This window comes from Trichosurus vulpecula, chromosome 5 (genome assembly GCF_011100635.1).
Source record: "Trichosurus vulpecula isolate mTriVul1 chromosome 5, mTriVul1.pri, whole genome shotgun sequence".
NCBI classification, from domain to species: domain Eukaryota; kingdom Metazoa; phylum Chordata; class Mammalia; order Diprotodontia; family Phalangeridae; genus Trichosurus; species Trichosurus vulpecula.
Genome location: NC_050577.1, coordinates 148,737,625 through 148,754,093, shown reverse-complemented (window position 1 = coordinate 148,754,093; position 16,469 = coordinate 148,737,625). Strand labels below are relative to the sequence as shown.

Genomic DNA, 16,469 nt, shown 5'->3' with positions numbered 1-16,469 from the left:
TTTTTTGAAGTCCAAATTCTGCATGTACAGTAACATTGCTTTTAAATATTCTTATTTTTTAAGTAATTCCATTGTCTTAGTTAAGGTACAGATTCTACCAAAATTGATACCTGCAATGTCATCATTAAAGAAGGGTTATTGAGAGTTTATTTCATTCTTGGATATTACTACTTTGGTAAAAAAAAGTTTATACTTTTTAATAGGTTTCCTTTTCTCTTGAATGTAGGCTTTTCCATAATGTTCAGACTGGCTTCATTAAAAAACACTAGGCAAAAATCAGAATCTTCATGATGGTTTTCCCCTGATTTCTTTAATTCTGTGATAAATGTTCAAGTCATTCTAGCATTCAGCAGTAAACATATGTTTCTTTGAGAAAAATACAATTAAATAACCTTGTTTCTAGTACTGTAAAAGTCAATGAAGAGCCAATGAGATTTTTGAGACATCTTAAGTGTTTATTTTTCAAATTTAATGGTGTTCTTATTTTTGGTGGTGGTGGTTTGTGTTTTAGATCATGTAGTTGCTAACAAATAGAATTTTTTAGGCACCACAAAACTGAAAACAAAAGTGAGGGTATTGTTTTTGTTTTAATTTTTTTTTTAATGAATTTCAAATACCTTTATCATTTCTCTGTAGCTGCTGTTAACTATCCTGGAAAGTAAGGTCATCTCAGGTTGTGAATCACAAACTATTTGACTGCCTAATAAGTGCAAGGCACTGTTAAGCAGTGTGGCTGTGGGCAAGTGTATTGTTACATGATTTGGGAATGAATGCAAATATATAGCATAAGACTATGTCTATGTCTTCCCTTTGTAAACAACCTCTTTGAAAAAATTTTGAGGGTTCTTCACTGATAAGAATTTTGTCAGATTTAACTACAAAAGAAAACTCATGGATGCTTGGATTTGAGCAGCTTCTTGAATCAGGAGGCGTTTAGTTTCAAAAATAGGTCTAAATAGGTGGTAGTTTATAAATTATTGATGCAGTTAACTGATTGTTTACTTTTGACATAGTGGTTTAAGGACATTTTAGCACCTCAATGCAGTTAGTAGATTTCCCTAGTTTATAGATGGACTAGTGGAGCTTCTGTAAAGCAGTCATTTCCATCTTTCAGGAGCCAGATTTTATTGATGATATAGAAGAAAAAACTGCTATTAGCAATGAAGTAGAAATGGAATCAGAGGAGCAGATTGCAGAAAGGAAAAGGAAGATGGTAAGTTGGGAAGCAAGTAGCTGCTTAATACTGTTGCTAGGGCTTAGTGACAGCTGCACTTCCCATGCTAATTCATGCTCCCTTTACATGGGCTTTAGAATGAATATATGAAGTCAGTTCCCCAAGTGTGCTTGCTGTGCCATTGACAGCATTCTCATTTGGCTTCACCGTTAACCGTCCAAGCAGTTTCTTGCTAATATGCTTTTTTTTTTTGCTCAGCACATATATGTGTGTGTGCGCATTTATTTATTGATATATATTTACATATGTGTGTGTATGCATACATACACACACACACACATATATATATACACACACATATATATTTTTTACTGTGTGCACAGCAGTAGAAGATATACATGTTTGGCACTTAAGAAAGTTTATACCTACATTATACAAACAGAAGTTTAAGTTAATAAATTTAATTGACAACTATGAATCAAAATGTCTTATCCTTTCTCTTTGTGATTTAATTTTAAAGGAGAAGTGGAATTCAGGGAATTAAAGGTTATATAACTAGTACTTAAACAATGAATATTTCCTATGCAGATAGGAAACCCAGTTTTTTATAGTTAAATTTAGTAGTCCTATTTTCTCATGTGACAGTCCTAAAATAAGACCTCTAATTTTATATATAATACAAGTTGGTTGAAACAATGTATAAAAATAGGTGCAGAGTTAAGGAAGGATATAGGTCTAAGGGTGATATTTTCTCTACATCTTAAAAATTATTTAGTATAAAATAGTACTTAATTAGGCCAAGGGTTCAAAGCAGAACAATGTTATATTGCATGAGATTTTAAAGATTCCACTAAAGCTACAAATGTTTGTCGACATAACCTGCTTTGTTTACTTTTTCTTTCCCTCTTTCCAAACTCCTTTTTTTTTCCCCAGTGATTTTTTTTTTTTTTGCCCATGTCCTTTAAAATTCCCAGGGTTTTATGAAGTATTCAGGGATTCCTTGAAAGTTTGGTCATTGCAGACATAATTCATTTGTCTCTTTTCTACCACATCACTTCTGATACCTTATCTTTGTTAGGATATGAAAAGCAGTGCAGAAAGGTGTCAGATTTAAAACTTCAAAATCACTGTTCTATTCAGTTAGGCTTATGGACGAATGAAGTAGAAGAAGTCATCAGGAGATGGAAGTACAAGCAAATAGAAGGAGAGTCCTTGTAGTTGTGAAGAAAATCTTTATTTAGCCCATTCTTATTTCCTCTTGCCACCAGCCTTGTTTTCCTCAAAGCATTGATGGCGACTTCTTGTCTTTCACTAACAGGCTACATACAGGCTTGGAAAATAAGTGGACAACCACTCTTTGTAACTACACAATGTTTTTATCTTGATCAGATTTCAAGGCTCAAAGCTATTTGTAACTCAGAAAACTCTTATTAGTAATGACAATTTTATTCAAAATATTTAAAGTGGCAAACTTGGTATGTTCTCAGACCTCAAAAAGAAGAAAAGCATACTCTTCCTGATATAGTTAATTCAGTTGACATGAGCTCAAGAGAAAATGTTTTTGCAGAATAACCAAATGTGGCAAGATCAATTTAGGTAAGGGAGTAATGTTGTCCCCTCTTTGAAAGAGGAACTAAGTTTTGAGAGAAATTGAAACTGGAAAGAGAAGGAATCCTAAGGGAAATTTATTTAACAAAATGATTTATGCCTCTAAGTACTTTTGACAACTTGCTGTTAATGCAGCTGTGGGTATGGAGTTGGATACTTTGATGAAAAAATTGATTGTTCTGCCATGTCAGAATGGGAAATTAAATGGACAACTTTTTTTGAGGCCCATTCTTCACTTTAACATAGTGCCTTTTCTTGGGGGTGGGGGGTGGGGAATTATAAAACTTAATGTTTCAAGCGAAACCTCTATCTCTTGAACGTGTCATGGACCCACTGCTCTTACCTTCTCAGGAGATAATGTGGTGGCATTCTTTTTGTCACAATGGATAGATTTCTGGGCCTGGAGGCAGGAAGACCCAAGTTGAGATGTGACCTCAGACATTTACTAGCTTTATGACCTTTGGCATGTCAGTTAACCTTTGTCTGCCTCAGTTTCCTCAACCATAAGATGAGGATAGTACTAGCACCTACCTCCCAAATTGTTATGAGGATCAAATGAGATAGTAATTGTAATGTGCTGGGTACAATGCCAGGGACATAGTAAGCACTATATAAATGTTAGGATGATAATTGTTGTCGTTATTATTTTAAATATGTATATTATGAGGTTTTTTTAAAAGTTTGAGTGTATTCAAGTAAGCAGAACCTAATAACAAGAATCTCTGATACCAAAGTATCACACTTTATGTCACACACACTTTAAAGAACTATTATGAAAGATTTAATAAGGTAAATGATTATCTTGATTATTTTCCCACTTTATACTTTGTATTACATGGCATTGATCAAAACAATCAAGCTGGAAGGAACTAAAGAAGCACTAACCTGGGAGATAGTAATGAGGGAGTGCTTCACTTTGAGCAAATTTTGTATTGATTTCAACTTGAATTTCTGACACTGGACAGACTATGTAAATAGGTCTTTTAAAACTATACAGAAAACTGGTTAGCTGCTTTCATTCCATAGCCCTCAAAGGAGAGGATCAGAGATGCCCAGAATTGAAAGATGGGTCTGAATTTTATTTGGTTTCCTCTGCCCTTACTGCCTCTTTTCCCAAAGCTTTGGGTCATATGTCAACTGCTTCCTGGGGATTTTTTAATATCCCCAGTTCAGATATGTGCATTCTAAGTAACCCTTTCATGACATATGCCTATCCAGACTCATAAAATCCAATCAATAGATCTGTATATGGTCATGGATGTTAGTGGCCCCTTTTTGCTGGGGAGCTTGCTATAGGGGGAATTGGACTTGGAAGGAAAAAAGAGACTGAAAAAGACTGATTTAATAAATATTTATTTTATCTCCTACATCTGTTGTGCCCGGGGGGGGGGGGGGGCGAAAGGAAGAATTTAGTACAAGCACTGACTTCAAGAAGTTTATGATTTTATTGATAACTATAACAAGACAGAAAGTGATATGTGCCATAAAAATTGTACAAACAATATAGGTCCCCAGTTTCTAGCTTATGGGATGAGACTTGATGGAGGAGATGGCACTTGAAGTGGGCCCTGAGTAGTAGGATTTTTACACGTGGAAAGAACCTAGGGGAAGTACTCCAAGTTGACTGGAACATAAATGTTGTGAGAAGAGTACCAGGTGTCATGACTTGAAATTTTGGTTAGGGCTAGATTTTAAAGGGCCTTAAATGGATGGCCAAGGAAATCCCATAAAGAACTATATTGTTTGAAGTAGCTATTGGGATATTTCTACTTGGGCTGGATTTCTCCCCCAGGGATTGTTTTTTATTTTCTATTTTCTTTTTCCATTGCTTTCCCTTCCAAAGAGGTCCCTACTTGTATTCAAGAGCAAGATTATAGTTGAGTTGTTTGGGAATAAAGAGAAGGATAAGATTTATGGCTTCACTGATTGACCCAATAAAATATCAATTTCTTAAGGGCAGAGACTACTACTCCCCTACTCTCTCCCCAGCACAGAGCCTTATAGGCAAGCACTTAATTATATTTCAGACAAATTTTTTTGTTTAGCAAGCTAGACAGACCTCTTGAGCAACCAATTAGAATTGGTTATTGATTTAAGAAGTTGTGAGTGTTAGTGATGAGATTGAGTGAGCATTGATCATTCTAACTGGCATCAGTAAGTTTGAGAGATCTTTCAAATAAGAAATTCAGGTCATCTGTGAACTTAGATGGACAAAAAATCCTTATTTCAATATAATTTCTTTTTTTGTAATTCAGAGTTTTTAATTCATTTAAAAAGCATTCTAAGAAAGGGTCCACAACACAAAAAAATGGATAACCCCTGCTCTAAGACTACAGAGTGTTAAGAGTACTATATTCATTTTGGCACTACAGCAGTGGTTAAGTCTGTAAAGAGGCAGAAAATTCTGTAGATGAATTTTTCATGACAACAAATCTCCAAAGACTTCATGTAGACTGAAATTGTCAACGTAAGGTGGATCTGGTGAATATCTGATGTCCCAGCCCATTATATTATTTTGAATTACACTATTAGATCGGGGGGGGGGGGGGCAGGGAGGCGGTAAAGATGGATGACAATGGGAGATCACTGGCATCTTTTCAGTGACCAAGCAACTTCTTCCCTGACCTCTTCATAGCTCCAGTTTCAGGTAATTGGATCTACAGGTGTGAAAGGGCCTGTGTCAAAAAGGTCACTGTGAAGATTCCTTTTGAATAACTTGCTATGGACATGAGGGTTTCCCAATTGTCATACTGAAGACTTTTGGAGTTGATGCTAGTAGTTCCTACAAGGAGTTTTTTGAAGTGGTTATACAGCACTTATTATATAACAGTTTGCTTTTAAAGAATTCTTCCTATGTGACTCCTTGAATCACATCATTTCTTTGTTTAGTTTGGCCTCTAAAATGGAGTAAGATGAAGTTATTTTGTCAGTGGTTGGTAAAATATAATTTTAATCTTTTGCAGAAAAGTTTAATTTTCTCCTAAATACTCAACTTACTGTCATTTATTTTGTGGATTATCTGTAGCAAATTTTAATCCATTTGATTTACACTATCTTTTCATTAGAACCATATTTGGAGTAAGTGACATGGGTTCACATCCTGACCTTTGCTTACTAATAGTATGTTTGGCAAGTAACTAATATCTCTCTGTACCTCAGTTTTCCTATCTGTAAAACAAGGAAATTCGATTAGATGGTTTATGATTCTGTATTCTTTCTGCTATATATAAATGTGTTTCAAGAACTTCAACGTTAGCCTACACAAAGAATAATTATGGAGGTAAATTCGCTGCTAACAATTTGTTACTAGGGCAAATACAAATAAACTTAATTATCTCCTGTTCTGATTCCCATTTCATTTGACTGTTTGATTTTCAATAGATCTAGTTTGAAATTTCTTCCTTGAGTAAAAATATCACAAAATAACTTATAAGAAAAGATACTGTTAGCATCATTTTTTTTTTAATTAAATACCTACAAAGGAACAAAGTATTCACCAATATGGTAGACTAATAGAAAATTCTCAAAAGTAGCCACACTCAACCCACCTTCTACTCTGTCCTTTGGCTTCCAGTTTAGCGTGTGTAGTGAAACTCTAATTAGTAAGATGTATAAGGTAGATATATTACCATTCTGGATTCTCCAGGGCAGGAACAGAGCAAAGCTGACTTTGCCCTTAATCTTTTAGGAGGCAACCAAGTGAAAGGAGTTAGATTGAAAGTCCATATGCATAGGCCCCTTTCTTAAACTTGGATTATACTACCCCTGAGTAGTCCTTACATTTATTCCTAGTCTTTGCCCAACCCCACACTCCCCATACCAAAAAAAAAAATCTACAAACTGTAATAAACAGCACATTATGAAAGATACCATGGCATAGTAGATACAGAGCTGAAGACCAGGAATACCTGGGTTGTGTTCTTTGCTTCTGAACACCTACTTACTGTGTGGCCCTGGGCAAGTATCTTAACCTTTTGGTGCTTTGGGTAATTCTCTGGGAGGATGAGTTGCAGAGAACATGCCACTATGAGTTGGTAGAGCAATTTTCCTCATCTGGGAGTTCCATTTACTTGTGTGAGCACCTACATAGGCACTTAGCAACTGTCAAACCCAGCCCTGATGTTTTAAGTTAAAATAGTGCTCTAGTGGAAAGACGGGATGAGGAGACCTTGGAAAGGCCACTTTCTGCACTTAAATTTGTCTCATCCGTAAAAGAATAGATTATAAACAGTTCTATGATTCTCTGCTGATATTTTTCTTAGTATGATGTTTATAATTAGAAATGAATAAGGAATTGATTGTCATACCATCTTTTACTTATTTTTGTTGGGGGGGGTAAAGAAATTTGCAAAACCCCTGTTTAAGATACAAGTGAAATGTTTTCCTTCAGTTACATAGGAAGTTGTAATACTTAGAATATCAGATTTTAGTAATATAGTCTTTGTGTGAATTATCTACAACTTTTATCCTTTTGGAAAAATGCCAGTATCCAGAATCATAGCACTTACAATTGTATCTACATAAAATGGGCTTGCTTAGTTTTACATGTATAAGAATCTCACATTTGATTCACTCCTTCCCACACACCCCCGCCACTCTCAATCTCAAAATTATATTGAACTTAATTCAATTGAGTGTTAATGCACCTACTATCTGCTAGGTACTAAGAGACTATGATACCCTGCTTACAGTATAATGTAAAATAAAACAAGTGTAATAATTGAATCACTCAAGGGAGTGTGAGAATGAGAAATCTGAGGCATATTTGAATTGGGCTTCAGATGGGGTGGCAGGGGAAGTGGAATGTGGTATGAGAAAGGAATGGAAACAAGATAACTATATTTAGCAAATGAAGTGAATTCTTATGACTTTAGAGACATAAAAAGATGTCTTCATATCAAAGTTTACAACTCATCTACAGCACCTCACTGTACATTTCTTGTTCTGGTTTTTCCATAAAGCTTCTCTAAAGGATTTCCCAGAGGAATACTAAAGGCTTTCCTCTGGCTCTCTTTCGAATTTCAATACTAGTGCAATTTTCAGTTGCCAATCTATTCTCCTTCACTGTACATGATTAAGCTCACCTTTTTTTCCCCTAATAATACATCTTAATATTTTTTCAACCACTTCTTGCATTCAAGTCATCCTTAGTAATACACTGCAGCCTACTATTATACAGGTGAAGCAGTAGGGTAATTGGGTCACCTGTAGTTTTGAGATATTAGCTAGACTTGAAATTAGGAAAGCCTGAGCTATAATCTTGCCTCAGACACAAGTAGTAGCCTTGTGACCCTGGGCAAGTCACTTGACCTCTCTCAGCCTCAGTTTCCTCATCCAAAAAAAGGGGATAACACCTATCTTCTGGCTTGTGAAGATCAAGTGAGACAATATATGAAAAGCATTTGGAAAATCTTAAAAGTACTATATAAATGTTCTATTAGTATTATTGATTCTTATGATGGTCTGTGATTTGTAGTTATAATAGCATGCTACTCCTAGTTTCGTAAGGAATAATATGTGAATATATAACATTGAAAAATGTTTATTAAAGTTACCTACTTGGAAGTATGAGGTTTAAAATTCTTCAGAGGACAAACAAGAAAGTGTATGTGTAGGCTAAAACATTTTCATTACAAAGTAGTGAAAGAATTAGGAACGTATAACCATCTGGTGAAAGTAATACGTCTTACAGTATAAAACAAGCAGAAATTTTGATTATGGCAGGGTTGAAATCAAAGCCAACAACTGTTCACATTTGGTTGCCCCAAGATTATATGAACCATTTAGCTGTCAACTTTTCTCCATAAGGCCATTGTTTATCAAATAAGAAGAAACAGAATACAGTTTCATTTATCATGTTTGTTTCACAATAGTGTTCTTTACTGTTAATATTCAGGTCATGGCATTTTATTTGTATTTCTAGTATTTAAGTGTACAACATGAGTGATGATGTGATTTGTTCCATGAAAAATTGAATCACTGCTTTAAATTATTTGTAACTTATCAGTCCCTTAAAATTGAATGTATATGTTGAAATTTATCCTTAACTGAAAGGATTTTGAAGTATGCTGAAATGTCCCAAGTTATGTAATATTTAAAGTACTTTTATAGCTTGATCTCCCTAATTCTGACATAATACTCTAGTAGATATACTCTTTAACATTCCCAACACAAGCACTATGTCATTTTCTGTGACAAAATTACTGAGGGGGTAGCCCTATATATCATCAATCAGGATAAGTCCAACCTCACACATTCTTTGTACGTAGGTTACAGACATACGGAGAATGGTTTTCAGTTCTTGCTAGTTGTTTAGCCTAGTCTAAAAGCAGATACACTATGTATACAGGCTTCAATAGTGTCCTAAAGTGGAAAAAAAAAATCCTCTTAGAGCAAATGTCTCATTTTTGTAATGTCTAATTACATAGATTAGATCCTTTAAAGCATATTAACCGTTGAATTACATTTGCCGATAAGTTTAGTCATTCAGTTGGCTTGTGCCTGCTCAAAGTTATGATGACATTAAAGTCACACAGACTTGCCTTGAAGGAGTTTACAGAGACATCACTGATAATTCCTTATAGCAGAAAAATCAAAGACTCCTTGATTATCTAGTTTAGGAAAAGTGTGTATAACTAAAATGGATAGAGGTACTTGGGAATACACTAAGCAAGGCTCTGTCTGCTTTACCTTTAGAATCACTCTTAGGTTTTGGAGCTGGAAGCAACCTTAAAGGCTACCTCTTCAAACACTCTCCTTTAACAGATAAGGAAATTGACTCTCAGAGAGGTGACACTTGCCTGAGGAGTAAATAGGAGGAGGGAAAACTCAGGTGTTTTGACTCTGAACCCAGTGCATTTCTCTGCTTTCTTTTAATCAAATCCAGCAAGGTGTGGTTTTTTACTTGTTTTAATTATATTGACTTTTTTTTAAGTTATCAGAGAGGGACATGAAATGGGACCAGAAGGTTTGGGTTCTAAGAATAGCTATTAATTATATAGCACAATGATGTGGGGTATATATAATGCGAGTATTGTTATCTTTCAAGTTACAGATGGAGCTCAGAGATTGTTAGTTATCTGTGGTTATACAGCTTGTAAATTGGTAGTATAGGGTTTTGTACCAAAGGTCTAATGATCCTATGTCCAGCATTCTTTTGAGAGTGCTGTTAATTATATATGACTTGCTGCTCCACAGCTTGTATTCTCTAAATCAAGAAATAATTTGAAAAGTTGAAACTGGGCACTCTGAAGTTTATCCTGCCTTTTTCTCCTCACCCTCTGCAGAATTTTTTTTTCCCCTCATGCTTGCCCATACTGCCCTTTTCTTGGTTTATAGGTCTGCTCCATTTGTGAGGGTTCTCTCTCTCACCTGGCATTTGGGTAATTTATTCCTAGATAAATTTTCTACCATCTAGTACAAAGGATGACTGTAGTTCACCTTTCTCTGGAAGGATAAGCTTTGTTTCCCTCATTCCTTTTCATCAGAAAAGATAATAAGCAAAACGTTTGCATTTTAAGCTCACTAATATATATATATGTATATGTATATATATAATATATATTTAAATATGTTATATATATATATATATATATGAGACACTGTGTCTTCTGCTCTGTGCAACAATATTGCCCTAGATTTCTTTAAAATCTATGGATTTCAACAGTATTATAGAATTAAAGAGAAAAGTAGTTAATGTGCCCATAGTACAGAGAGTTGGAAAGCAAATAGGATACACAGGGCTTGAATAATGGTACATCACTGAAGTTTAAGGAGCAAGTTAGGAAATGAAAAGCCATCTTTGTTATGAGCTCTTATTTCTGATGTCCTGTTCATACCATGCTTCCTCTAGAAATGCTCCTATTATGTGTGTCATATAGATTAATGGACAGTTTATCTCCATTTTTCAAAAAGTGAATTTACTACTGAAATGAAAGTTACTGTGTATCATGACATACTTTTTATATTCCTCGACTGAGGAAGCAATATCCTCTTCTGCCTAATTTCGACAGCACAAAGAGGCGAAGGGTTGATTCAAATCTGATTATTGAAGCCTCAATATAACAGTTACATAGGAATCAGCAGGAGTCTTGATATCCAGACCTCCAGTAGTAATGGAGATTCCATAGTAGCCAATTGGTGAAATTCTTTTCTTTCTCATGCCAGTGACGCATAGAGAGAAAAAAAGTAAGGGATTAAAGCTTCAAGTCTTTATTTGTATATACTGAGCAGCCATCTTTGTTTTTAGTTGATGACTCTCTTTGCCAAAGCCAAACTTATTAGGCAAGGGTAAGAGAATAAGCATTTCTTAACTACTTGCTATGTGCCCGGCAGTGTGCTGATTGTCATGAACAACCCTTTGAGGTTCGTGCTATTACTATCTCCATTTTACATTTGAGGAAACTGAAGCAGACAGAGGTTAAGTGACTTTTCCAGGGTCATACAGGTAGTAAATATCTTGAGACTAGATTTGAACTCAGGTCTTCCTGACTCCAGGCCCAGCACATCTAATGTGCCACCTATCTGCCTAAGGCTTTCTTTAATGACAGGATAAAGAAAAGAGCAGATAGGTGCTTAAATTGAGATCTGCCTGCATGGTTGGGCAATTTTTTAACCTAGCCTTTGGAAGGCAACAGAGAAAGGCACTTTTAGCTGAATTCTCTGTGTTTTCGGAAGAAGATTAAGAAGTAAATAAGGAACTGTTTCACAACTCCATTTGGATGTTTTGCTGGTATTTCAAGCTTTAAGACCCTTCCTACTTATAGTTGCCAGATCCAGAATATCTTTTGTATTTGGCCCTTTATTTTCACATGTATTAAAATCACCCTATTTCAGGATTTCTCTCAAACACCATCCATTCATATTTTACCCTGAGTAAATTTTCCCAAGTGATTTTCCAGTGGCCTTAATAAAACTTAAGTATTTATCAAATAAAACTCCAGATCTTGATGTAATCTACTTTAAAGTTGCCTCTCTAGCCTTTGCTACTTTTGTGCACTTACATATTCTGAATTCCAGCAAAAGTAGATGAACTTCTTATTTTACTGTTTTTTGTTTTTGTTTTTCCCATCTCTTTTCTTGGAATGGATTCTACTCTCCCTCCCTTCCCCCCTGAAAAAATCAGTCTCTTCAAACTACTTCCTTCCTTTTACTAAGGCAAAATTTGAGTGTCACCATGTCTGTGAAAGCCTTCCCTTACAACTTTTCTTGCATAATCTTTCCCTCCTCTAGCTGAAAAGTGATATCCATCTTCAAGTTTATGATAGCATATTACCTGGACCTGCCATTGATACTGAACTACACTCTCATTTGTACCAGAGTTATTTGTCTTTCCCCCCATATTAGATTGTAAGCTCCTTTAGGGCAGGGTCTTTGTCCTTCTTTAATACCCTTGCCCATAATAATTAGATACCAAATAAATACTAGTTAAATTCAATTGAGTAATGTTTTTCAAATAAAATTATTTGGTTGCATAAATGCAATAGTGTTCAATTTTAAAATACTATTTGGTATGCATAAAATTCAAAGCTAAATTTTTTTATATTCTCAGTAAGCAACAGTCTTTCATGGTATTCATTTACATTTTAAGAAATAGATTTGTTAAAGTGATTATTAAAAATATTTTTGAGAATATGTCTGTGGTCTTCTGGAGTCAAGGGAATATTGTTGTAGTGGCTTATAAGTATGTAAGCATTATGGGGTCCTGAAAATAGAAAATCACTATTATGAATTTTTTTTTAAGTTTGTTTAGGTCAAGGAACATTTAGATTTCTTTGACATAGACCTGACTGGAAGTGATATTATGGTTTTACCTTTATTACACTTATAGAAGTGTTTATTAAAAAAAGACTGTCCTATTTGGTTACCTAGACAAGAGAAGAAAGGAAAATGGAAGCTATTTTGCAAGCCTTTGCCAGACTTGAGAAGAGAGAGAAAAGAAGGGAACAAGCTTTGGAACGAATCAGCACAGCAAAAACAGAAATCAAAACAGAATGTAAAGATACACAGATTGTCAATGATGCTGAAGTTGTTCAGGTATATATTCCTTCAGTTTAATTTTCAGTTTGTTTTATGACTTCACCTTGCAGTTAAATTTTAAAATTTTTTTGTTTGCTTTAAAAAGAAAAAAGCAACTAAAATTGGACACCCTTAGTTATATTCTTATTTTCTAAGCTGGCACACGAAATAGAACAGCACCAGGTAGTTCTGTGCTAAATGGTCAGAACCAAAAGATAATAGATGCAGATGTATAATAATCATTTTCTTTCTGTGATGAATATGGTATTTACTTTTTATTATTATGCCTGTAATAAGAAAAATTTCAAAATTTTTGAAGATTATAGTCTGCTTATTTGTATTTATTGCAAATGGTTTTGTTTTCCTTAATAACTTAGTAGAAAAAATTGTTACTGTTTCTTTTTCATTCTATGCATAAAGCCAAAAGTGCCAATTACGGATTATATCTTAATAGGAAACAACAAAGGAAGAAACTGCCAGCAAGCCTACCCCTGCCAAAGTAAATAGAGCTAAGCAGAGAAAAAGCTTTTCTAGGAGTAGAACTCACATTGGACAGCAGCGCCGGCGCCACAGAACCGTCAGCATGTGTTCAGATATCCAGCCGTCTTCTCCTGATGTAGAAGTGACTTCACAACCAAATGAAACTGAGAACACTGCACTTGCAGCAGAGCCTGAAACCGAAACTGCCATAGCAGAAATAATTACTGAGACTGAAGTTCCAGCACTTAATAAATGTCCTACAAAGTACCCCAAAACAAAAAAGGTATGATGTGCTAAAAAACAGAATGACAACAATTAACACTTGTTTTCTTACAAATCAGTAGCTAATAATGTTGCTGTATACCTCATATTTTAAGTGAGATTTTCTATTTGGATATTGCTAATTGAGATTTTACTTGGGAGTCTCTCCTTATACATTATTGAAATAAATTGCTTAATTAAAGATTGGGTATATAGTTAATATGAACAGTTTCCCCATCCCAGCTAAGTAATAAAATAACTTTCCGAGATTAGGTAGCTTACTTTAAACAAGGAAAATGTTGAAGTTTCTGAAGTCTATAATACAAATGTAGATATTCAAAAAAAAGATTGTCTTTGTGTCACCCTATAAATGAGGATAACAAAAAGTTATGATTGCCAACCCACACAAGGGAAGCTACTATGGATTTTGTATTTTTACAACTTTATTGAAATATTTGGAAGATTGTATTTGATTTAAAATTAAAATAGTTGATTGCTCCATTTAAGATTGGGAAAATATCTAAGTACTAATTTACATTATTTTGAAAGAACATAGTAGCATAGCACTTTTCTCAATCACTTCTTAAACTACATTTTAACATAAGTATTGTAGAAATAAAACCACTTTTTTCTGGATTTCTCACCTTTGGGGATTGTGTATGGCCTAAATTCTGTCATGTATGTTGGCTTTGGTTTGGAAAAGATAAGCATCAAAAGAAATCTATAAATTAGCATACAATAATATTAAATAAGCTTGCTGAATATATCGAGAGGCAATGATTAGATTTCTTGGAGAAAAGAAAATTGTGTGAAGGAAAATTTGAAAATCTTTTTTCTTCTAAGAGTAGTAAAAACTAGATAAAATATTAGCATGTATTTTATCTTAAAAAATTTTAAATTGGTATTTGGGGTATTTAAAAAAAAGTTTATGAGAAAATAAGTTTTAAATGATAATTAACTACTGCAACATAATGAAAATTCTATTTCCACATCAAGCTACAGCTTAAATAGAATGTATAATTTACTTTAGCTCATAATTCATGATATGAAACTGTTTCTGGGAAAATCTGTATGTTAATGTATTATGTTTCCATTTCAGTATTGTAAGAAAATGGGATGACAACTGATTATCTTAGTTTAATGAGTATATTTAGTATTGGATATAAAGTTTCCTTTTTTTTAGTATGTTTTCGTTATTAAAGCAACTTAGAATTCTAAAATTCTAAAATTCATCGTTCTCATTCATCTTTTTCTTTTACTTAGCACTTGGTCAATGAATGGTTAAGTGAGAAGAATGAGAAGACAGGAAAATCTTCAGACAGCCTTTCAGAAAGGCCTCTTCGAATAACTACAGATCCTGAAGTATTGGCTACACAACTCAACTCTTTACCAGGCCTCACTTACAGCCCCCATGTATATTCTACTCCAAAGCACTATATTAGATTTACTTCACCATTCCTTTCAGAAAAAAGGAGAAGAAAAGAACCTACTGAAAATAGCTCTGGCTCATGCAAAAAGGTAAACTTTTCTTGGGATTAGCAACATTAGAATAAACAATATTCCATTCTGGTGCTTTTTCAGTTTGCGCCACCATACAGACTACATTAACCGTGGCTTTTGTTATTTTAGCGATGGTTGAAGCAAGCATTAGAAGAAGAAAATTCAGCAGTTATAGATAAATTTAGTTCATTATGCCAAGAAAGATCTAGAAGCCCTGCTGTCAATGGTGAAAATAAAAGTCCACTGTTACTCAATGATAGCTGTTCACTTCCAGGTAAAGATACTTGTTTTTGTTATTAGTCTGGCATAAATCAAGCATTGTACGTCTCACTGAAGTAAGCATAATTCTAATTTTCAAAAAATTTCTACCTTTTGCACAAGTATTTCTGTTTTGAACAATTTGCTAAGACTCAGATTAAAGTTGGAAAGTAACTAACTGTTGTTTTGACTTTTGAACTATCAGCAGACCCACTGGGCAACTCATTTAAAATAGTATCATTTAGGCATAACTTGTATAGTTTACATCTGTGTTCAACTTCAGTTTCATTAGCAACAACATCTATACTCTGAAGAAAATTGTTTCATATTAATAGTTTTTAATTGCTCGGAAAACTGTACCTTTGAGATATCAAAATTTAGCTCTCATAACAATTTTAAAGAATATTTGAGTAGTGTATCACTATTACAGAATAATGTATTTTTAGCTTAAAGCCAATTGTTTTCTTTTCTAGAAATTTTTTTTTTTTTATGCACAGATTTAACTACTCCACTAAAAAAACGAAGGCTATATCAGCTGTTGGATTCTGCTTACTCCGAAACCTCCACACCTACTCCTTCTCCATATGCTACGCCAACTCATGTGGATATCACTGCTAGCGACCCATCATTATTTGCTACTCCTCCTAGGACAAAATCAGAAGATGAAACTTGCAGGAATGGCTATAAACCCATATATTCACCAGTTACTCCAGTAACTCCTTGTATACAAGGAAATGCTATGCACTTTGAGGTGAGAGAACACAAAAAAAGTTTTGATGTTTTGCTTCGTATGGCTTTGCTTGCTACACAGTGTTTGGGAAAGTTGATCCCCAAATATCCTCTAAAACGTAAGTGTACCTTTCTAAAATATTTAAGTAAAAATGAGCATAGTTTTTAAAACAGTTTAATCAATGGGAGTTTTATACTACAAAAGAAAATAGTTAGCTATGTACATTTTTTGAGTCTGTATATAGTTTAGGAAGCTTTTTAGATTATGTTATAAAACTGTTTATATCTTTTTTAATATTTGTAGCATACTGGAATTGCAATTTGTGAATGTTCATTTTAATCATATTTTTATTAATTTCTATACATAGTAACTTTTGATTCTGTTTTAGGTGATGGAATTATTAGCAGTGTAAACAATTGATTCAATGCTAATAATTGTCTT

The 16,469-nt window shown here is 34.1% G+C and overlaps 1 protein-coding gene across 1 annotated transcript in view; it reads left to right on the top strand.

The window, feature by feature from the left end:
• Positions 1-16,469, top strand: part of KMT2E (lysine methyltransferase 2E (inactive)) — a 67,338-nt gene that overhangs the window by 42,702 nt on the left and 8,167 nt on the right. Inside the window, 6 exon segments of the mRNA XM_036759031.1 lie at positions 1,115-1,213; positions 12,653-12,817; positions 13,254-13,562; positions 14,804-15,058; positions 15,170-15,314; positions 15,796-16,049. Coding sequence (XP_036614926.1) covers positions 1,115-1,213; positions 12,653-12,817; positions 13,254-13,562; positions 14,804-15,058; positions 15,170-15,314; positions 15,796-16,049 — 1,227 coding nt within the window.